This window comes from Oncorhynchus clarkii, chromosome 28 (assembly GCF_045791955.1).
Source record: "Oncorhynchus clarkii lewisi isolate Uvic-CL-2024 chromosome 28, UVic_Ocla_1.0, whole genome shotgun sequence".
In the NCBI taxonomy this organism is placed as follows: Eukaryota; Metazoa; Chordata; class Actinopteri; order Salmoniformes; family Salmonidae; genus Oncorhynchus; species Oncorhynchus clarkii.
The window spans coordinates 47,226,390-47,251,001 of record NC_092174.1 but is presented as its reverse complement, the minus strand read 5'-3'; the positions used below and the strand labels follow the sequence as shown (position 1 = coordinate 47,251,001).

The following is a 24,612-nucleotide window of genomic DNA, read 5'->3' as shown; positions in this document are numbered from 1 at the left end:
GTAACGGTAACGTGGAGGATGTAGTAATGGTAACGTGGAGGATGTAGTAACGTGGAGGATGTAGTAACGGTAACGTGGAGGATGTAGTAATGTGGAGGATGTAGTAACAGTAAAGTGGATGATGTAGTAATGGTAACGTGGAGGATGTAGTAACGTGGAGGATGTAGTAACGGTAACGTGGAGGATGTAGTAATGTGGAGGATGTAGTAACGTGGAGGATGTAGTAACGGTAACGTGGAGGATGTAGTAACGGTAACGTGGAGGATGTAGTAATGTGGAGGATGTAGTAACGTGGAGGATGTAGTAACGGTAACGTGGAGGATGTAGTAACGGTAACGTGGAGGATGTAGTAACGGTAACGTGGAGGATGTAGTAACGTGGAGGATGTAGTAACGGTAACGTGGAGGATGTAGTAACGTGGAGGATGTAGTAACGTGGAGGATGTAGTAACGTGGAGGATGTAGTAACGTGGAGGATGTAGTAACGTGGAGGATGTAGTAACGGTAACGTGGGGGATGTAGTAACGTGGAGGATGTAGTAACGTGGAGGATGTAGTAACGTGGAGGATGTAGTAATGTGGAGGATGTAGTAACGTGGAGGATGTAGTAACGGTAACGTGGAGGATGTAGTAACGTGGAGGATGTAGTAACGGTAACGTGGAGGATGTAGTAACGGTAACGTGGAGGATGTAGTAACGTGGAGGATGTAGTAACGTGGAGGATGTAGTAACGTGGAGGATGTAGCCAGATGTTTTTACTATTTCTCCCTTCAGTCCTGTGTCTATTTGATTTTATCCATATCTATTGCTACAGTTAAAATGACATCAGTTAAAATTATAATTATTTTTATTATGAGATAGAATGTAACATCTATTAAAATAGAAACCTGCTAAAACAAACACTCTATCATTCCGCGCTACGCAGCAACCATGTGAACTGGCCGTTGCAGTAAACATCTGTGACTATGTGCAGTGCTCTCCTCCGGTTCTATAGTATAGGGGCTGAACTGTCAGTTGCGCTCCAGTGTGGAGAATAACCTCGGTGCTGAGAACCCGCTTTCATTTATCAGATGACAGGACTATACTGAATGCAAATGGACATTGATCAGATGACAGGACTATACTGAATGCAAACGGATCATTGATCAGATGACAGGACTATACTGAATGCAAATTACTCATTGATCAGATGACAGGACTATACTGAATGCAAATGACTCATTGATCAGATGACAGGACTATACTGAATGCAAATGACTCATTGATCAGATGACAGGACTATACTGAATGCAAATGACAGGACTATACTGAATGCAAATGATTCATTTATCAGATGACAGGACTATACTGAATGCAAATATATAATTTATCAGATGACAGGACTATACTGAATGCAAATGGTTCATTTATCAGATGACAGGACTATACTGAATGCAAATGGACATTGATCAGATGACAGGACTATACTGAATGCAAACGGATCATTGATCAGATGACAGGACTATACTGAATGCAAATTACTCATTGATCAGATGACAGGACTATACTGAATGCAAATGACTCATTGATCAGATGACAGGACTATACTGAATGCAAATGACAGGACTATACTGAATGCAAATGGATCATTTATCAGATGACAGGACTATACTGAATGCAAATGACAGGACTATACTGAATGCAAATGATTCATTTATCAGATGACAGGACTATACTGAATGCAAATATATCATTTATCAGATGACAGGACTATACTGAATGCAAATGGTTCATTTATCAGATGACAGGACTATACTGAATACAAATGGACATTGATCAGATGACAGGACTATACTGAATGCAAACGGATCATTGATCAGATGACAGGACTATACTGAATGCAAATTACTCATTGATCAGATGACAGGACTATACTGAATGCAAACGACTCATTGATCAGATGACATGACTATACTGAATGCAAATGGTTCATTTATCAGATGACAGGACTATACTGAATGCAAATGACTCATTGATCAGATGACAGGACTATACTGAATGCAAATGACAGGACTATACTGAATGCAAATGGATCATTTATCAGATGACAGGACTATACTGAATGCAAATGACAGGACTATACTGAATGCAAATGATTCATTTATCAGATGACAGGACTATACTGAATGCAAATGGTTCATTTATCAGATGACAGGACTATACTGAATGCAAATATATCATTTATCAGATGACAGGACTATACTGAATGCAAATGACAGGACTATACTGAATGCAAATGGTTCATTTATCAGATGACAGGACTATACTGAATGCAAATGGATCATTGATCAGATGACAGGACTATACTGAATGCAAATATATCATTTATCAGATGACAGGACTATACTGAATGCAAATGACAGGACTATACTGAATGCAAATATATAATTTATCAGATGACAGGACTATACTGAATGCAAATGGATCATTTATCAGATGACAGGACTATACTGAATGCAAATGGATCATTGATCAGATGACAGGACTATACTGAATGCAAATGGATCATTGATCAGATGACAGGACTATACTGAATGCAAATGGATCATTGATCAGATGACAGGACTATACTGAATGCAAATGGATCATTGATCAGATGACAGGACTATACTGAATGCAAATGGAAGAAGTGATATGAGTTGGTAAAAGTTTTGTTGTGAAAGGCTAGAAATGATCATGTTGCTGCTCCCAGGTTTTTTAGATCGTGTTGTTTTTGTGTAGGTGACTGATAACCTGTTTTATGGTGGGTTATTATTTCGTTTTGTAGGCTACGATTGAGAACCTAACCCCGAGGTCAGGGTCAATTCAACGGACTTGCCAACTCTCCTTCCCCAACCTGTGCAGGCGGATAAGTCTCTTCCCTCTCGTCGTTTTCAGGACTTATAGCTAGCCACTGGAAGGTCTGGTGGTGGTGGGGGGGGCACATGTGATTATAATGGCCCTCCTACCCTTCTCACAGAAATGATCAAATGATATGTACGCGGATTGTAGGTGTGTGAGCGAGCAGCAGCGTTGTTACATTGTGGCGATGGAAGGTTTTAGTGGCTCGGTGCACCGCTACTTCCTGGTAAAACAGAAAGAGGCAGTGCTGAGTTAAAGAGACCGAATAGACATTTAGATCAAATACTGAGAGGGAAACACTTGGTCTGTTTCCAGAAAACCTCCGTTCTCTTGTGTATGTATCCTCTTGTTATGTCAACGATTCGAGGTTTTTTTTGGGCGGGGGGGCGAATCAAAATTGAGTGTGGATGCCGAAGGATGGTCCGGTTGGTTGCGGATAAAAAGGAACCGTAGCGGGGAGAACACAGCCCTCCCAACGGCGGAGAAGCGTCGCACCATTTAGGGTTTTTCATGACAACTTCTTTGGCTATTATTTCGTATTTTCGATAGACGAGGAAGTTCAATGGAAGATATGAGTTGTTTGGGCAACAGCAAGACTGAAGATCAACGCATCGACGAAAAGGCACAACAAGAGGCGAATAAAACAATTGAAAAACAGTTGCAAAAAGAAAGACGAGCGTATAAAGCGACGCACCGGCTGTTATTATTGGGTACGGTTTTATTAAACGGCTTGGCCGGAACACGGTGTGATCTAAATATCATTCGTTTACCCCTAAAACATTATTTTTTGTTGACAGCTATCGCAATATGTCATGCTGGTGGATATAATGGAAGCGAAGCCTAGCAAATAAATACATTTCGATACCGTTCAAAAAATGAATAAGAATGTTAACAAGATGACCCCTTTAATCGTCCCGTTATCAGCAACATATTGTAACATTCAGTCCTCTTGTTCGCTTCATTTCCGAAGGTGCTGGAGAGTCCGGGAAAAGTACCGTTGTGAAGCAGATGAGGATTCTACACGTCAATGGTTTTAACGCAGAGTGAGTACATGTTATCCACTGTTATGAGAAAGCCCATACTGAATCTCCACTTGACATGTAGGTCCATATATATATATATATCTCTCTATTTCATAACCATATTTTGTTATCATCAGAGACTGTGAGTGAGACTGCCCGAGAATAGGTATTAGAGAACTGCCTGGATTCCGGCACTACTGCATAGCCTAGGCCCCCCTCTATCAGCGACCAACACACAATGCACTGTACAGCCAGGCGACTAGCTCTATCAGCGACCAACACACAATGTACTGTACAGCCTAGGCCCCCCTCTATCAGCGACCAACACACAATGTACTGTACAGCCAGGCGACTAGCTCTATCAGCGACCAACACACAATGTACTGTACAGCCTAGGCCCCACTCTATCAGCGACCAACACACAATGTACTGTACAGCCTAGGCCCCCCTCTATCAGCGACCAACACACAATGTACTGTACAGCCTAGGCCCCCCTCTATCAGCGACCAACACACAATGTACTGTACAGCCTAGGCCCCCCTCTATCAGCGACCAACACACAATGTACTGTACAGCCCAGGCCCCCCTCTATCAGCGACCAACACACAATGTACTGTACAGCCTAGGCCCCCCTCTATCAGCGACCAACACACAATGTACTGTACAGCCCAGGCCCCCCTCTATCAGCGACCAACACACAATGTACTGTACAGCCTAGGCCCCCCTCTATCAGCGACCAACACACAATGTACTGTACAGCCTAGGCCCCCCTCTATCAGCGACCAACACACAATGTACTGTACAGCCAGGCGACTAGCTCTATCAGCGACCAACACACAATGTACTGTACAGCCTATGCCCCACTCTATCAGCGACCAACCCACAATGTACTGTACAGCCTAGGCCCCCCTCTATCAGCGACCAACACACAATGTACTGTACAGCCTAGGCCCCCCTCTATCAGCGACCAACACACAATGTACTGTACAGCCTAGGCCCCCCTCTATCAGCGACCAACACACAATGCACTGTACAGCCAGGCGACTAGCTCTATCAGCGACCAACACACAATGTACTGTATAGCCAGGCGACTAGCTCCAACACACAATGAACTGTACAGCCAGGCGACTAGCTCTATCAGCGACCAACACACAATGAACTGTACAGCCAGGCGACTAGCTCTATCAGCGACCAACACACAATGTACTGTACAGCCAGGCGACTAGCCCTATCAGCGACCAACACACAATGTACTGTACAGCCTAGGCCCCCCTCTATCAGCGACCAACACACAATGTACTGTACAGCCTAGGCCCCCCTCTATCAGCGACCAACACACAATGTACTGTACAGCCAGGCGACTAGCTCTATCAGCGACCAACACACAATGTACTGTATAGCCAGGCGACTAGCTCCAACACACAATGAACTGTACAGCCAGGCGACTAGCTCTATCAGCGACCAACACACAATGAACTGTACAGCCAAGCGACTAGCTCTATCAGCGACCAACACACAATGTACTGTATAGCCAGGCGACTAGCTCCAACACACAATGAACTGTACAGCCAGGCGACTAGCTCTATCAGCGACCAACACACAATGTACTGTACAGCCAGGCGACTAGCTCCAACACACAATGTACTGTATAGCCAGGCGACTAGCTCCAACACACAATGTACTGTACAGCTAGGCGACTAGCTCCAACACACAATGTACTGTACAGCCAGGCGACTAGCTCCAACACACAATGTACTGTACAGCCAGGCGACTAGCTCCAACACACAATGTACTGTACAGCCAGGCGACTAGCTCCAACACACAATGTACTGTACAGCCAGGCGACTAGCTCCAACACACAATGTACTGTACAGCCAGGCGACTAGCTCCAACACACAATGTACTGTACAGCCAGGCGACTAGCTCTGTCAGTGGTTCTGGTTTCCCCTAAAGCAACTTAAGACTCTCTCTCTGCTTACAGCAGTCACATATCGGCTGAATACGGCTTCCGTACGTGAGGCATGACATCTCCCCTGACCGACTGCCTTATTACTGCAGACACATTGTTTACTGTTATTTATGTAACGGATGTGAAACGGCTAGCTTAGTTAGCGTGGGCGCTAAATAGCGTTTCAATCAGTGACGTCACTTGCTCTGAGACCTTGAAGTAGTTGTTCCCCTTGCTCTGCAAGGGCCGCGGCTTTTGTGGAGCGATGGGTAACGATGCTTCGAGGGTGACTGTTGATGTGTGCAGAAGGTCCCTGGTTCGCGCCCGCGTATGGGCGAGGGGACGGTCTAAACTTGTACTGTTACATGTACTTATGTATGTCATAGCTATATTGACTATTTTTGGAGCTAGGCTTAGGGTCTATGGGTAATGGAGCTGGGCTTAGGGTCTATGGATAATGGAGCTAGGCTTAGGGTCTATGGATAATGAAGCTGGGCTTAGGGTCTATGGATAATGGAGCTGGGCTTAGGGTCTATGGATAATGAAGCTGGGCTTAGGGTCTATGGATAATGGAGCTAGGCTTAGGGTCTATGGATAATGGAGCTAGGCTTAGGGTCTATGGATAATGGAGCTAGGCTTAGGGTCTATGGGTAATGGAGCTAGGCTTAGGGTCTATGGGTAATGGAGCTAGGCTTAGGGTCTATGGATAATGAAGCTGGGCTTAGGGTCTATGGATAATGGAGCTGGGCTTAGGGTCTATGGATAATGGAGCTAGGCTTAGGGTCTATGGGTAATGGAGCTAGGCTTAGGGTCTATGGGTAATGGAGCTAGGCTTAGGGTCTATGGATAATGGAGCTAGGCTTAGGGTCTATAGGTAATGGAGCTAAGCTTAGGGTCTATGGATAATGGAGCTAGGCTTAGGGTCTATGGGTAATGGAGCTAGGCTTAGGGTCTATGGATAATGGAGCTAGGCTTAGGGTCTATGGATAATGGAGCTAGGCTTAGGGTCTATGGATAATGAAGCTGGGCTTAGGGTCTATGGGTAATGGAGCTAGGCTTAGGGTCTATGGGTAATGGAGCTAGGCTTAGGGTCTATGGATAATGAAGCTGGGCTTAGGGTCTATGGATAATGGAGCTAGGCTTAGGGTCTATGGGTAATGGAGCTAGGCTTAGGGTCTATGGGTAATGGAGCTAGGCTTAGGGTCTATGGATAATGAAGCTGGGCTTAGGGTCTATGGATAATGGAGCTGGGCTTAGGGTCTATGGATAATGGAGCTAGGCTTAGGGTCTATGGATAATGGAGCTAGGCTTAGGGTCTATGGATAATGGAGCTAGGCTTAGGGTCTATGGATAATGTGTTTTGCTGCAAGGCCTTCTGTGCCTTTGAAGGGGACAGCGGTCCATGTCTGACTGAGTTACATAGGACTACAGTTGTACTGGTAGAGATATCTTACTGTCTGTCTGAGTTACATAGGACTACAGTTGTACTGGTAGAGATATCTTACTGTCTGTCTGAGTTACATAGGACTACTGTTGTACTGGTTGAGATATCTTACTGTCTGTCTGAGTTACATAGGACTACAGTTGTACTGGTAGAGATATCTTACTGTCTGTCTGAGTTACATAGGACTACAGTTGTACTGGTAGAGATATCTTACTGCCTGTCTGAGTTACATAGGACTACAGTTGTACTGGTAGAGATATCTTACTGTCTGTCTGAGTTACATAGGACTACAGTTGTACTGGTAGAGATATCTTACTGCCTGTCTGAGTTACATAGGACTACAGTTGAACTGGTAGAGATATCTTACTGCCTGTCTGGCCTGAACACATACACTGACTAGTGTGTTCACATCAGTGCCTAGAACTGGAGAGGAACTACTCAGTCTCCATAGTGGGATCTTTAGGTTCACAGACAAGGAATATTGTGATGAAGTTATCTTCGTTAGTTACTATCTCCTGATGCCTGTGTTCTGTTCTGTTCCTCAACCAGAGAAAAGAAACAGAAAATCCAAGATATTCTGAAAAACGTGAAGGATGCCATAGTGGTGAGTAGGTATTAATCTGTGTCCTGTTTTATGTAAACAAGTGGTTTACCAGGGTATTCTGTGTCCCAAATAGCACCCTATTCCATACACACACACACACACACACACACACACACGAACAGGCCTAGTGCCCTGGGTTATGGTCAACCGTTATGCACTATATATATAGTGCATTACTGTTGACCAGCACTAGGCCTGTTTGGGGAATAAGGGTAGAATTTGGGATGCATCCTCAGTGTTAGATGGGACACCCCAATCCTATTTCCCTTATAGATAGGGGTTTACGAGCTCATTTATCCTGTATTCATCCATCTTACCGCTGGCGTGTGTCTCCTCTTTCTAGACGATAGTGTCAGCCATGAGCACCCTGAAACCCCCGGTCTCTCTCGCCAACCCCGAAGACCAGTTCAGAATCGAATACATCAAAAGCATAGCTCCTCTCTCGGATTTTGACTACACACAGGTAAGATAACTGTTTAAGTTTTCTTTCAGGTGTTTGTGTGTGTATGTGTGTGTGTGTGTGTGTGAGCCTGGTGCGGTCAACAGTTGTTCTTTGAATGTAAAGAATATTTTTGTTGACCCGTTTTTCCTCGGGAGGCCCTGTGGTCAACAGTTGTGATGGTCCACTATGCAGTAACTTAGAATGATGTATTTTATACTGTTATTCTCAATGCCATTTTGTTAGTCATTCATTTTCCTTTTTTTAAATGAGTCTTTTGCTACCTGCGCTATAATTTAGCTGTGAGGAAAGATTGGAAAAGTTGTTGGACTTTTGCTCATCCTTAATCAACGGAAAAATATATCAAATATAACAGATTAAACGTAAAAATAAATAAAAATAAAATAAACTTTTGTCGGTTTATCGATGGGAGTTGCCTCTCCGTTTTAGTTCCCTATGGCCGTGTCCTGAAGGGACCCTATTTCCTACATAGGACACTACTTTGACCTGGGCCAATAGAGCTGTAGGTCATAAGTAGTGCCCTCTATAGGGAATAGGGTCCCTTTAGGACACACATCTGCTGTTTTTTGATCCGGGCTCTGATCAGGTCTTGTCACATGACCAAACGGAATAGTCTAAACATCATGTTTTCCCGTGTCCTCTTTCAGTCGCTGCAGTGTTGACCAGGTGTTTCTGTTCTGGTTACCAACCTGAGAGTAGTGTTGTGAATGTGTTTCTGTTCTGGTTACCAACCTGAGAGCAGTGTTGTGAATGTGTTTCTGTTCTGGTTACCAACCTGAGAGCAGTGTTGACCAGGTGTTTCTGTTCTGGTTACCAACCTGAGAGCAGTGTTGACCAGGTGTTTCTGTTCTGGTTACCAACCTGAGAGCAGTGTTGTGAATGTGTTTCTGTTCTGGTTACCAACCTGAGAGCAGTGTTGTGAATGTGTTTCTGTTCTGGTTACCAACCTGAGGCCAGTGTTGACCAGGTGTTTCTGTTCTGGTTACCAACCTGAGAGTAGTGTTGTGAATGTGTTTCTGTTCTGGTTACCAATCTGAGAGTAGTGTTGACCAGGTGTTTCTGTTCTGGTTACCAACCTGAGAGCAGTGTTGACCAGGTGTTTCTGTTCTGGTTACCAACCTGAGAGCAGTGTTGTGAATGTGTTTCTGTTCTGGTTACCAACCTGAGACCAGTGTTGACCAGGTGTTTCTGTTCTGGTTACCAACCTGAGAGTAGTGTTGTGAATGTGTTTCTGTTCTGGTTACCAACCTGAGAGTAGTGTTGTGAATGTGTTTCTGTTCTGGTTACCAATCTGAGAGTAGTGTTGACCAGGTGTTTCTGTTCTGGTTACCAACCTGAGAGTAGTGTTGACCAGGTGTTTCTGTTCTGGTTACCAACCTGAGAGCATGACCAGGTGTTTCTGTTCTGGTTACCAACCTGAGAGCAGTGTTGTGAATGTGTTTCTGTTCTGGTTACCAACCTGAGAGCGGTGTTGACCAGGTGTTTCTGTTCTGGTTACCAACCTGAGAGCAGTGATGACCAGGTGTTTCTGTTCTGGTTACCAACCTGAGAGCGGTGTTGACCAGGTGTTTCTGTTCTGGTTACCAACCTGAGAGCGGTGTTGACCAGGTGTTTCTGTTCTGGTTACCAACCTGAGAGTAGTGTTGTGAATGTGTTTCTGTTCTGGTTACCAACCTGAGAGCAGTGTTGTGAATGTGTTTCTGTTCTGGTTACCAACCTGAGAGCAGTGTTGTGAATGTGTTTCTGTTCTGGTTACCAACCTGAGAGTAGTGTTGTGAATGTGTTTCTGTTCTGGTTACCAACCTGAGAGTAGTGTTGACCAGGTGTTTCTGTTCTGGTTACCAACCTGAGAGCAGTGTTGTGAATGTGTTTCTGTTCTGGTTACCAACCTGAGACCAGTGTTGACCAGGTGTTTCTGTTCTGGTTACCAACCTGAGAGTAGTGTTGTGAATGTGTTTCTGTTCTGGTTACCAATCTGAGAGTAGTGTTGACCAGGTGTTTCTGTTCTGGTTACCAACCTGAGAGCGGTGTTGACCAGGTGTTTCTGTTCTGGTTACCAACCTGAGAGCAGTGATGACCAGGTGTTTCTGTTCTGGTTACCAACCTGAGAGCGGTGTTGACCAGGTGTTTCTGTTCTGGTTACCAACCTGAGAGTAGTGTTGTGAATGTGTTTCTGTTCTGGTTACCAACCTGAGAGCAGTGTTGACCAGGTGTTTCTGTTCTGGTTACCAACCTGAGAGTAGTGTTGTGAATGTGTTTCTGTTCTGGTTACCAACCTGAGAGCAGTGTTGACCAGGTGTTTCTGTTCTGGTTACCAACCTGAGAGCAGTGTTGTGAATGTGTTTCTGTTCTGGTTACCAACCTGAGAGCAGTGTTGACCAGGTGTTTCTGTTCTGGTTACCAACCTGAGAGTAGTGTTGTGAATGTGTTTCTGTTCTGGTTACCAACCTGAGAGCAGTGTTGACCAGGTGTTTCTGTACTGGTTACCAACCTGAGAGCAGTGTTGTGAATGTGTTTCTGTTCTGGTTACCAACCTGAGAGCAGTGTTGTGAATGTGTTTCTGTTCTGGTTACCAACCTGAGAGTAGTGTTGACCAGGTGTTTCTGTACTGGTTACCAACCTGAGAGCAGTGTTGACCAGGTGTTTCTGTACTGGTTACCAACCTGAGAGCAGTGTTGACCAGGTGTTTCTGTACTGGTTACCAACCTGAGAGCATGACCAGGTGTTTCTGTACTGGTTACCAACCTTAGAGCAGTGTTGACCAGGTGTTTCTGTACTGGTTACCAACCTGAGAGCGGTGTTGTGAATGATCAGGTGTTTCTGTACTGGTTACCAACCTGAGAGCGGTCAGGACTGTAGCAGATGACGTCTGTTTTAAAGCTGGGGTCACGGATTTACTCTGTTAAGACATGCACAGTTACTCAGTTGGTTCCTGTCAGGGGAACAGAGGGTTAGGCCTGGTTCCTGTCAGGGGAACAGAGGTTTAGGCCTGGTTCCTGTCAAGGGGAACAGAAGGTTAGGGCTGGTTCCTGTCAAGGGGTTAGGCCTGGTTCCTGTCAGGGGTTAGGCCTGGTTCCTGTCAGGGGTTAGGCCTGGTTCCTGTCAGGGGTTAGGCCTGGTTCCTGTCAGGGGTTAGGCCTGGTTCCTGTCAGGGGTTAGGCCTGGTTCCTGTCAGGGGTTAGGCCTGGTTCCTGTCAGGGGAACAGAGGGTTAGGTCTGGTTTGAATGGCGGGAACCCTGTTACTGGGATAAATAACTGCGAAATACTGATTTTATATATATATATATATATATATATATATTTTTATATTATTTGTATGAACTGAGGCCTGAACATGGAACTGGTAAATTATGTCGACATCGGTCTTCTCTACAGTCTGGTTCAATCAACGCTCGGGGCGGGGGACAGACGGGCCTGTAGACCAATCATCTCCTCATGGTAACTTGTTTTCTAGTGACAGGTACACCTACATTTGCTGCAGCATAGTCCATGTTACGGTAATATAAAGCCAGAATGCCTATCTAATGTACCATCTCCATCTGGTTTACAGGGGTCACCTTGTTTTGTAATTATAGAGATTTTTTATATTTTTATAGCAGCTGCAGAGTTTTAAAACAGCCTGCCACTTGTTGTTTTAAATCAGTGCACGCATGAGCTCTCTCTCTCTCGCTCTCTCTCTCTCGCTCTCTCTCTCGCTCTCTCTCTCGCAGTCTCTCTCGCAAGTCTCTCTCGCAAGTCTCTCTCGCAAGTCTCTCTCGCAAGTCTCTCTCGCAGTCTCTCTCTCACAGTCTCTCTCGCAGTCTCTTTCTCTCTCGTCATCAACTCCATTGCATCCAAAATAGATAATCCTGTTCTAGATTAATATACAGTGCATTCGGAAAGTATTCAGACCCCTTGACTTTTTTTTTTACATCCTTTTACTAAAAATTGATTAAATCGCCCCCCCCCTCATCAGTCAATACACAATACCCCACAATGACATCACAATACCCCACAATGACATCACAATACCCCACAATGACAAAGCAAAAAACAAAACAAAACAAAAACAAAAAAACTTGTTTTTTTTTTAAATGTTTGCTTTGACAAATTTGCTAGTCTATACTTGTAATGTTGTAGGCAGAATGTGCTGCACCAGAATCACATGATCTCTTCTGCTTTATCCCGGTTTGAACGTCGTGTGTAATTCCAGTTCATATAATACAGTATAATACAGTGGACACTCAAAAAGATTAGCCTACTGGAGCTAGTTTCATTCCATTTACCCCAGAGAGCATATAGCTAGCTACATCCTATGGGCTGTTGTGTTTTACAGTCGTGCGTAATGTGCAGTGCACTATATCATATATGTATTGGATAACAGCACAATTATTTGGGTCTTGGGCTCATTATGTGGTTAATGTAGGGCTCATTAAATGTGGTTAATGCAGGGCTCATTAAATGTGGTTAATGTAGGGCTCATTAAATGTGGTTAATGTAGGGCTCATTAAATGTGGTTAATGTAGGGCTCATTAAATGTGGTTAATGTAGGGCTCATTAAATGTGGTTAATGTAGGGCTCATTAAATGTGGTTAATGTAGGGCTCATTAAATGTGGTTAATGTAGGGCTCATTAAATGTGGTTAATGTAGGGCTCATTAAATGTGGTTAATGTAGGGCTCATTAAATGTGGTTAATGTAGGGCTCATTATATGTGGTTAATGTAGGGCTCATTAAATGTGGTTAATGTAGGGCTCATTAAATGTATTTTAATATACGGCTCATCAGGTAGTATCAGGTTTGAATTTTCATGCCGATCAAAGCTTTAAAATGCTTTTGAAATAACACTTCTATTTTGGCGGGAAATACCAGGTTACCCGGGAGAAAAAACGATTTAATTCTCGGGATGGAACCTTGGTCCCGGGAAAATATTCAACTCTAATGTCATCATAACCTAACCCGTTGTAATCCACAACTTTCCTTGTGGGATGTTTTCTTCCTCTGCCAGCGGCCTAGTGATGACAACATGAGAGGCCTACATGATGTCTGGCACCGTCATACTGACAATCTGTGTTGGTGGTTTAGGCTTGGACGGTATATTGTGTACTGGGATGCTTTTTCAATACTGTTGAAACTATTTCTTTAATATTTGTAGCTACTTTTAAAAGAAATTAATACCTGCAGTCAACTTGTGTAATACGTTACAAGATGACGTTGTTCATTTCAACTGTCAATATCATGTTCTACAGCTGCACCATCGAGAGCATCCTGACTGGTTTCATCACCGCTTGGTATGGCAACTGCTCAGCATCTTGACCGTAAGGTGCTACAGAGGGTAGAGCGTACGACCCGGGACATCCCTGGGGCCGAGCTTCCTGACATCCTATATATATATATATACCAGGCGGTGTCATAGGAACGTCCCAAAAAATGGTCATAGACTCCAGTCAAACCCAAGTCATAGACTGTTTTCTCTGCAAGCGGTACCGGAGCGCTAAGTCTTTTACACTGCTGCTACTCACTGTTTATTATCTATAGCATAGTCACTGTACAAATGACCTCGACTAGCCTGTACACACCCGCACATTGACTCCGTAACGGTACCCCCTGTGATGTCCATTTTTTGTAAAACTCGAATAAGAATATACACATAAAAATAAACTTTAACACGACCCCATTGACCCCTCTGTTTACAGGGGATGCATAGATTGCATGTTGTTGTTGTTGTTGTTGTTGCAGAAACTGCGTACTCAACTATATAACAACCAGGACAAGCACAGGTACCCAGTAAAGATTTAATCATTGATATTTAGAAACGTTTGACGGAGGTCACATAGAATAAAGTGGATCCAAAACGTTGGATTGCAGCACCCAAAGAAGAGGAAGTAGTTACACAGGGCCAGTGGCTGACGGTATGCTGATACCGACTCGATGTAGTCAGAGGTACTCTCAACTCCATTGAAATGTGTACTGTGAGGTTACGTTTTGGCAGTTATGGGAGGGCCAGTGTGTCGGTCTCTCTCTCTCTTGTTTCTCTCGGTCTCTGTGTGTGTGTGTGTGTGTGACTAGTCCTGTGTGTGTGTGTGTGTGTGTGTGTGTGTGTGTGTGTGTGTGTGTGTGTGTGTGTGTGTGTGTGACTGGTCCTGTCTCTCTCTCTGTGTGTGTGTGTGTGACTGGTCCTGTGTGTGTGTGTGACTGGTCCTGTCTCTCTCTGTGTGTGTGACTGGTCCTGTCTCTCTGTGTGTGTGTGTGTGTGTGTGACTGGTCCTGTCTCTCTGTGTGAGCTAGTGGCCCTGCCGTGGGGGACAGAGACAGGCCAGTGGCCCTGCCGTGGGGGACAGAAACAGGCCAGTTCCCAGGCCTTGCTGAACAACATGTCTCTGTGTTTAATGTGTCTCAGCTCGTCATCATCCTCCTCACCACATCACTTAGCTCAGTCCTCGGGTGTCACCACTACATTGTCACCTCGTGCCACCGGGGTTCATATCCACAGAAAGAGACACTTCTCAGCCTCTCTCACGATGCTGGTCATCATTTCCTTTCAGATGGTGCTTGAATCTGATCTAATCGCCTTCCTCCCAATGTACTTCCCTCAGTTTTAGGCTACGTGGTGATTTAATTCTTAAGGCTAGGCGTCCCGCTAGCGCGACAACTTCCGGTGATGCTGGAGGGCGCGCAATTCAAAAAAATAATCATACAAATTATGGCTATTAAACATTGAGGTACATACAAGTGTCTTATATCGGTTGAAAGCTTAAATTCTTGTTAATGTAACTGCACTGTCCGATTTACAGTAGCTATTACAGTGAAAGGCATTTTCTTCTTTGAACTTATGATTGGCTACTAAACGTTCATAGTATTACCACGACTACCGGCAAAACAGTTCGTCTTTCAATCACCCACGTGGGCATAACCAATGAGGAGATGGCACGCGGGTATCTGCTTCTTTAAACCAATGAGGAGATGGGAGAGGCAGGACTTGCAGCGTGATTTGCGTCACATAGAACTGATTTCTATTTTAGCCCTGGGCGAGGCAATGATGACACACGTGAGCAGTGTGGGTACAATAATTTAATAATATAGATTTCTAAATTTGTTTTGCAAAGCACGCGGCGTGAGTGGTGTAGTCAGGGTATTATACTGACCATTGTAAGAGGATGATCTCTCAAAAAAAGTAATTCAAGTTGTTTTTTTCTTTGGATTTTCTCCGACCATATCTATTGCGTTATATTCTCCTACTTTATCTTAACATTTCTACTAACTTCAAAGTGTTTTCTTTCCAATGGTACCAATTATATGCAATATCCTGGCTTCAGGGCCTGAGCAACAGGCAGTTTAGTTTGGGCACGTCATTCAGGCGGAAAATGAGAAAAAAATGGGCCTAGTCCTAAGAAGTTAGATGGGCTACAGTATACAAATACAGTACACAAGTATGTGAAACAACTTCATGTAAGTAATCATGATTTTAGGTGGATATTGGTGGAGATATGTTCTCAAAACATGGACAAATGAATTAATGTATTCAAAGTAACTTAGATGTTAACTTCACACGTTGTAATCTCAAGTAAACGTTTAAGGAACTATTGAATGTAGGCTAGGTAACCTCTACTTTGAAGGAAGTATGTATGCTGGGTTCCCTCCACTTTGAAGGAAGGAAGGAAGTATGTAGGCTAGGTGCCCTCCACTTTGAAGGAAGTATGTATGCTGGGTGCCCTCCACTTTGAAGGAAGTATGTAGGCTGGGTTCCCTCCACTTTGAAGGAAGTATGTAGGCTGGGTTCCCTCCACTTTGAAGGAAGGAAGGAAGTATGTAGGCTGGGTGCCCTCCACTTTGAAGGAAGTATGTATGCTGGGTGCCCTCCACTTTGAAGGAAGTATGTAGGCTGGGTTCCCTCCACTTTGAAGGAAGTATGTAGGCTGGGTTCCCTCCACTTTGAAGGAAGTATGTAGGCTGGGTTCCCTCCACTTTGAAGGAAGGAAGGAAGTATGTAGGCTGGGTGCCCTCTACTTTGAAGGAAGTATGTATGCTGGGTTCCCTCCACTTTGAAGGAAGGAAGGAAGTATGTAGGCTAGGTGCCCTCTACTTTGAAGGAAGTATGTATGCTGGGTTCCCTCCACTTTGAAGGAAGGAAGGAAGTATGTAGGCTAGGTGCCCTCCACTTTGAAGGAAGTATGTATGCTGGGTGCCCTCCACTTTGAAGGAAGTATGTAGGCTGGGTTCCCTCCACTTTGAAGGAAGGAAGGAAGTATGTAGGCTAGGTGCCCTCCACTTTGAAGGAAGTATGTAGGCTAGGTGCCCTCCACTTTGAAGGAAGTATGTAGGCTGGGTGCCCTCCACTTTGAAGGAAGTATGTAGGCTGGGTGCCCTCCACTTTGAAGGAAGTATGTAGGCTAGGTGCCCTCCACTTTGAAGGAAGGAAGGAAGTATGTAGGCTGGGTGCCCTCCATTTTGAAGGAAGTATGTAGGCTAGGTGCCCTCCACTTTGAAGGAAGGAAGGAAGTATGTAGGCTGGGTGCCCTCCACTTTGAAGGAAGGAAGGAAGTATGTAGGCTAGGTGCCCTCCACTTTGAAGGAAGGAAGGAAGTATGTAGGCTGGGTTCCCTCTACTTTGAAGGAAGTATGTAGGCTGGGTGCCCTCCACTTTGAAGGAAGTATGTAGGCTGGGTGCCCTCCACTTTGAAGGAAGTATGTAGGCTAGGTGCCCTCCACTTTGAAGGAAGGAAGGAAGTATGTAGGCTAGGTGCCCTCCACTTTGAAGGAAGTATGTATGCTGGGTGCCCTCCACTTTGAAGGAAGTATGTAGGCTGGGTTCCCTCCACTTTGAAGGAAGTATGTAGGCTGGGTTCCCTCCACTTTGAAGGAAGGAAGGAAGTATGTAGGCTGGGTGCCCTCTACTTTGAAGGAAGTATGTATGCTGGGTTCCCTCCACTTTGAAGGAAGGAAGGAAGTATGTAGGCTAGGTGCCCTCCACTTTGAAGGAAGTATGTATGCTGGGTGCCCTCCACTTTGAAGGAAGTATGTAGGCTGGGTTCCCTCCACTTTGAAGGAAGTATGTAGGCTGGGTTCCCTCAACTTTGAAGGAAGGAAGGAAGTATGTAGGCTAGGTGCCCTCCACTTTGAAGGAAGTATGTAGGCTAGGTGCCCTCCACTTTGAAGGAAGTATGTAGGCTGGGTGCCCTCCACTTTGAAGGAAGTATGTAGGCTGGGTGCCCTCCACTTTGAAGGAAGTATGTAGGCTAGGTGCCCTCCACTTTGAAGGAAGGAAGGAAGTATGTAGGCTGGGTGCCCTCCACTTTGAAGGAAGTATGTAGGCTAGGTGCCCTCCACTTTGAAGGAAGGAAGGAAGTATGTAGGCTGGGTGCCCTCCACTTTGAAGGAAGGAAGGAAGTATGTAGGCTAGGTGCCCTCCACTTTGAAGGAAGGAAGGAAGTATGTAGGCTGGGTTCCCTCTACTTTGAAGGAAGTATGTAGGCTGGGTGCCCTCCACTTTGAAGGAAGTATGTAGGCTGGGTGCCCTCCACTTTGAAGGAAGTATGTAGGCTAGGTGCCCTCCACTTTGAAGGAAGGAAGGAAGTATGTAGGCTAGGTGCCCTCCACTTTGAAGGAAGTATGTAGGCTGGGTTCCCTCCACTTTGAAGGAAGTATGTAGGCTAGGTCCCCTCCACTTTGAAGGAAGGAAGTATGCTGGGTTCCCTCCACTTTGAAGGAAGTATGTAGGCTGGGTTCCCTCCACTTTGAAGGAAGTATGTAGGCTAGGTGCCCTCCACTTTGAAGGAAGTATGTATGCTGGGTTCCCTCCACTTTGAAGGAAGTATGTATGCTGGGTGCCCTCTACTTTGAAGGAAGTATGTAGGCTGGGTGCCCTCCACTTTGAAGGAAGTATGTAGGCTGGGTTCCCTCCACTTTGAAGGAAGGAAGTATGTAGGCTAGGTGCCCTCCACTTTGAAGGAAGTATGTAGGCTGGGTGCCCTCCAATTTGAAGGAAGTATGTATGCTGGGTTCCCTCCACTTTGAAGGAAGTATGTATGCTGGGTGCCCTCTACTTTGAAGGAAGTATGTAGGCTAGGTGCCCTCTACTTTGAAGGAAGTATGTAGGCTAGGTGCCCTCCACTTTGAAGGAAGTATGTATGCTGGGTTCCCTCCACTTTGAAGGAAGTATGTATGCTGGGTGCCCTCCACTTTGAAGGAAGTATGTAGGTTGGGTGCCCTCCACTTTGAAGGAAGTATGTATGCTGGGTTCCCTCCACTTTGAAGGAAGTATGTATGCTGGGTGCCCTCTACTTTGAAGGAAGTATGTAGGCTGGGTGCCCTCCACTTTGAAGGAAGTATGTAGGCTAGGTGCCCTCCACTTTGAAGGAAGGAAGGAAGTATGTAGGCTGGGTTCCCTCCACTTTGAAGGAAGTATGTAGGCTAGGTGCCCTCCACTTTGAAGGAAGGAAGGAAGTATGTAGGCTGGGTTCCCTCCACTTTGAAGGAAGTATGTAGGCTAGGTGCCCTCCACTTTGAAGGAAGTATGTAGGCTAGGTGCCCTCCACTTTGAAGGAAGTATGTAGGCTAGGTGCCCTCCACTTTGAAGGAAGTATGTAGGCTAGGTGCCCTCCACTTTGAAGGAAGGAAGGAAGTATGTAGGCTAGGTGCCCTCCACTTTGAAGGAAGTATGTAGGCTAGGTGCCCTCCACTTTGAAGGAAGTATGTAGGCTGGGTGCCCTCCACTTTGAAGGAAGTATGTAGGCTAGGTGCCCTCCACTTTGAAGGAAGTATGTAGGCTGGGTTCCCTCCACTTTGAAGGAAGTATGTAGGCTGGGTTCCCTCCACTTTGAAGGAAGTATGTAGGCTAGGTGCCCTCTACTTTGAAGGAAGGAAGTATGTATGCTAGGTGCCCTCCACTTTGAAGGAAGTATGTAGGCTAGGTGCCCTCCACTTTGAAGGAAGTATGTAGGCTAGGTGCCCTCCACTTTGAAGGAAGGAAGTATGTAGGCTGGGTGCCCTCCACTTTGAAGGAAGTATGTAGACTAGGTGCCCTCCACTTTGAAGGAAGGAAGTATGTAGGCTGGGTGCCCTCCACTTTGAAGGAAGTATGTAGGCTAGGTGCCCTCCACTTTGAAGGAAGGAAGTATGTAGGCTGGGTGCCCTCCACTTTGAAGGAAGGAAGTATGTATGCTGGGTTCCCTCCACTTTGAAGGAAGTATGTAGGCTGGGTGCCCTCCACTTTGAAGGAAGTATGTAGGCTAGGTGCCCTCCACTTTGAAGGAAGTATGTAGGCTGGGTGCCCTCCACTTTGAAGGAAGTATGTAGGCTAGGTGCCCTCCACTTTGAAGGAAGGAAGGAAGTATGTAGGCTAGGTGCCCTCCACTTTGAAGGAAGTATGTAGGCTGGGTGCCCTCCACTTTGAAGGATGTATGTAGGCTAGGTGCCCTCTACTTTGAAGGAAGTATGTAGGCTAGGTGCCCTCCACTTTGAAGGAAGGAAGTATGTATGCTAGGTGCCCTCCACTTTGAAGGAAGGAAGTATGTGTGCTGGGTTCCTTCCACTTTGAAGGAAGGAAGTATGTAGGCTGGGTTCCCTCCACTTTGAAGGAAGTATGTAGGCTAGGTGCCCTCCACTTTGAAGGAAGGAAGTATGTAGGCTGGGTGCCCTCCACTTTGAAGGAAGTATGTAGGCTAGGTGCCCTCCACTTTGAAGGAAGTATGTAGGCTAGGTGCCCTCCACTTTGAAGGAAGTATGTATGCTGGGTTCCCTCCACTTTGAAGGAAGTATGTAGGCTGGGTGCCCTCCACTTTGAAGGAAGTATGTAGGCTGGGTGCCCTCCACTTTGAAGGAAGTATGTAGGCTAGGTGCCCTCCACTTTGAAGGAAGTATGTAGGCTAGGTGCCCTCCACTTTGAAGGAAGGAAGTATGTATGCTGGGTTCCCTCCACTTTGAAGGAAGTATGTAGGCTAGGTGCCCTCCACTTTGAAGGAAGTATGTAGGCTGGGTTCCCTACACTTTGAAGGAAGGAAGTATGTAGGCTAGGTGCCCTCCACTTTGAAGGAAGTATGTAGGCTAGGTGCCCTCTACTTTGAAGGAAGTATGTAGGCTAGGTGCCCTCCACTTTGAAGGAAGTATGTAGGCTAGGTGCCCTCCACTTTGAAGGAAGTATGTAGGCTAGGTGCCCTCCACTTTGAAGGAAGTATGTATGCTGGGTTCCCTCCACTTTGAAGGAAGTATGTAGGCTGGGTGCCCTCCACTTTGAAGGAAGTATGTAGGCTGGGTGCCCTCCACTTTGAAGGAAGTATGTAGGCTAGGTGCCCTCCACTTTGAAGGAAGTATGTAGGCTAGGTGCCCTCCACTTTGAAGGAAGGAAGTATGTATGCTGGGTTCCCTCCACTTTGAAGGAAGTATGTAGGCTAGGTGCCCTCCACTTTGAAGGAAGTATGTAGGCTGGGTTCCCTACACTTTGAAGGAAGGAAGTATGTAGGCTAGGTGCCCTCCACTTTGAAGGAAGTATGTAGGCTAGGTGCCCTCTACTTTGAAGGAAGTATGTAGGCTAGGTGCCCTCTACTTTGAAGGAAGTATGTAGGCTAGGTGCCCTCTACTTTGAAGGAAGTATGTAGGCTAGGTGCCCTCTACTTTGAAGGAAGAATGTAGGCTAGGTGCCCTCTACTTTGAAGGAAGTATGTAGGCTAGGTGCCCTCTACTTTGAAGGAAGTATGTAGGCTAGGTGCCCTCTACTTTGAAGGAAGTATGTAGGCTAGGTGCCCTCTACTTTGAAGGAAGTATGTAGGCTAGGTGCCCTCCACTTTGAAGGAAGGAAGTATGTAGGCTAGGTGCCCTCTACTTTGAAGGAAGTATGTAGGCTGGGTTCCCTCCACTTTGAAGGAAGGAAGGAAGTATGTATGCTGGGTTCCCTCCAATTTGAAGGAAGTATGTTATATCTGTTTATCACTGATTCATAAAGAATCTATAAATTAATGATTAACAGTATTCGAACTAAACTAGTCCTAGTAGACTGTTCTCTCTGTCTATAAACTAGTCCTCTATACCAGGCGGTGTCTGAGGAAGACTCCAGCCACCCAAGCCATAGACTGTTCTCTCTGTCTATAAACTAGTCCTCTATACCAGGCGGTGTCTGAGGAAGACTCCAGCCACCCAAGCCATATACTTTTCTCTCTGTATGTAGCCAAGTTATCGTTACTCATTGTGGATTCATTATTGGTGCAACACATGAGCGTGTCTGTGTGTTCAAGCACGTGCTTTGTGTGACTGTTATCTAATGTAGATCTTTTGCAATCTAATAAAAGTAGGGAGGATGGCTATCATGTGTTTCTGTAGGGCGGACTGACTGGCTGGTTGGGTGATTTTCATGAAACCACTTTTAAACATGTCTGTACCAAAACTACAAAATACAAAACCACAATGCATCTGCAAAACTGAATCATACTGAGGACTAAGATGTCTGGCAAAGAGTCTTATTTGAAATACATTTCACATTTTCACGCCAAATTCTCATTACTGAAATACATCCGGATTCAATTCTCAGGTCATTTTATATGATTTTATTTGAGAAAAAAAACCCAAATGTATTTATTTGAATAAAACACTGTTGGTGTAGTTTGTCCATAAATCATAAAAATGTTTTTTTAAATTTTTTACAGGAACTAGTTGAAGTTTACATTAAACTATAATATTTATACGTACAGTGTCTGTAGGCGTGTCTCATTACCATAACACTTTTTTCTAGTTCTTGTAAAAACTCCAATCAGTCTTTAAATCAAGTTTTATTCTCCCATGATGCATCATCTAGAGTAGTAGACGTTTATTCTCCCATGATGCATCATCTAGAGTAGTAGATGTTTATTCTCCCATGATGCATCATCTAGAGTAGTAGACGTTTATTCTCCCATGATGCATCATCTAGAGTAGTAGACGTTTATTCTCCCATGATGCATCATCTAGAGTAGTAGATGTTTATTTTCCAGCACCCCCTTCACCCCACTTGGTCTTCTCATTACCGAAATGACTAAAAAGCTCAGTCAGATTATTATTCATTTCATAATTACATTTTTAATATTTGTATTTTCAGTGTTTTTTATTTATAACTTTTTTTGGACTGTTGAGGTAAAATGGGAAAATGTGGTAAAATTTCAAAAAATATAAGTAAAGATCCAAATCTCAGTGATCCAAGAGGAAATTTCATGAAAAATGACACTTGAGAATTGTTTGGTCAAATTTCAGTTTTGTTGACCCATGTTCGGTGCCGCGACCAGGAGACCCATGAGGCGGTTCACGATTCGCGTTGTACGGGTCGGGGGAGGGTTTGGCTGGCCGGGATGTCCTTATCCCATCGCACTCTGGTGACTCCCGTACAGGCGCATGCACGCTGACACGGTTGCCAGGTGTATGGTGTTTCCTCCGAACCCATAGCTTCCGGGTTACATTTACCCCTACCTTCATCTACAAATTACCTCGACTAACATGTACCCCCGCACATTGACTCTGTACCGTAACACCCTGTATATAGCCTCCTCATTGACTCTGTACCGTAACACCCTGTATATAGCCTCCTCATTGACTCTGTACCGTAACACCCTGTATATAGCCTCCTCATTGACTCTGCACCGTAACACCCTGTATATAGCCTCCACCTTGACTCTGTACCGTAACACCCTGTATATAGCCTCCACATTGACTCTGCACCGTAACACCCTGTATATAGCCTCCACATTGACTCTGTACCGTAATACCCTGTATATAGCCTCCACATTGACTCTGTACCGTAACACCCTGTATATAGCCTCCACCTTGACTCTGTGCCTGATTTGTTATTTTTTGTTACTTTTTAATTTTACTTTATGTAGTAAATATTTTCTACTGTGTGACTGTGACTCGACTGATAGAAAAAAAACATTTTAAATTGGAAATAAAAATTCATACGGTACCTGTCTAAAGTTGGACACACTGACTCATTCCAGGGTTTTTCTTTATTTTTTACTATTTTCAACATTGTAGAGTAACAGTGAAGACATCAAAACTATGGAATAACACATATGGAATAATGTAGTAACCAAACAAGGGGTAAAACAGTTAAACATTTATATTTGAGATTCTTCAAATAGCCATAATGAGGTAGTCACCTGGAATGCATTTCAATTAACAGGTGTGCCTTGTTAATTTGTGGAATTTCTCATCTTAATGCTTTTTAGCCAATCAGTTGTGTTGTGACAAGGTAGGGGTGGTATACAGAAGATAGTCCTATTTGGTAAAATACCAAGTCCATATTATGGCAAGAACAGCTCAAATGAGCAAAGAGAAACAACAGTTCATCATTACTTTGAGACATGAAGGTCAGTCAATGCGGAACTTTTCAAGAACTTTGAAAATGTATTCAAGTGCAGTCGCAAAAACCATCAAGCGCTATGATGAAACTGGCTCTCATGAGGACCACCACAGGAAAGGAAGACCCAGACTTACCTCTGCTGCAGAGGATAAGTTCATTAGAGTTACCAGCCTCAGAAATTGCAGCCCAAATAAATGCTTCACAGAGTTCAGTTAACAGACACATCTCAACATCAACTGTTCAGAGGAGACTGCGTGAATCTGGCCTTCATGGTCAAATGGCTACAAAGAAACCACTACTAAAGGACACCAATAATAAGAAGAGACTTGCTTGGGCCAAGAAACACGAGCAATGGACATTAGACCAGTGGAAATCTGTCCTTCCTTCTGATGAGTTCAAATGAAAGATTTTGGGTTCCATCCACTGTGTCTTTGTAAGACACAGTGTAGGTGAACAGATGATCTCTGCATGTGTTGTTCCCACTGTGAAGCATGGAGGAGGAGGTGTGGGGGTGCGTTGCAGGTGACACTGTCTGTGATTTATTTTGAATTCAAGGCACACACAACCAGCATGACGACCGCAGCGATACGCATCCCATCTGTTTTGGGCTTAGTCCCACTATCATTTGTTTTTCAAAAGGACAATGACCCAACACACCTCAAGGCTGTGCAAGGGCTATTTGACCAAGAAGGAGAGTGATGGAGTGCTGCATCAGATGACCTGGCCTCCACAATCACCCGACCGCAACCAAATTGAGATGGTTTGGGATGAGTTGGACCACAGAGTGAAGGAAAAGCAGCCAACAAGTGCCCAGCATATGTGGGAACTCCTTCAAGACTGTTGGAAAAGCATTCCAGGTGAATCTGGTTGAGAGAATGCCAAGAGTGTGCAAAGCTGTGATCAAGGCAAAGGGTGGCTACTTTGAAGAATCTCAAATCTCAAATATATTTTTATTTAACTC

The 24,612-nt window shown here is 44.8% G+C and overlaps 1 protein-coding gene across 1 annotated transcript in view; it reads left to right on the top strand.

Moving 5' to 3' along the window:
• Nucleotides 1-3,011: 3,011 nt before the first annotated feature.
• LOC139387577 (guanine nucleotide-binding protein G(olf) subunit alpha-like) overlaps nt 3,012-24,612 on the top strand; it is an 86,598-nt gene continuing 64,997 nt past the window's right edge. Inside the window, exons 1-4 of the mRNA XM_071133908.1 lie at nt 3,012-3,588; nt 3,849-3,921; nt 7,842-7,896; nt 8,240-8,359. Coding sequence (XP_070990009.1) covers nt 3,441-3,588; nt 3,849-3,921; nt 7,842-7,896; nt 8,240-8,359 — 396 coding nt within the window. The 5' untranslated portion in view covers nt 3,012-3,440. The remainder of the gene's footprint in view (nt 3,589-3,848; nt 3,922-7,841; nt 7,897-8,239; nt 8,360-24,612) is intronic.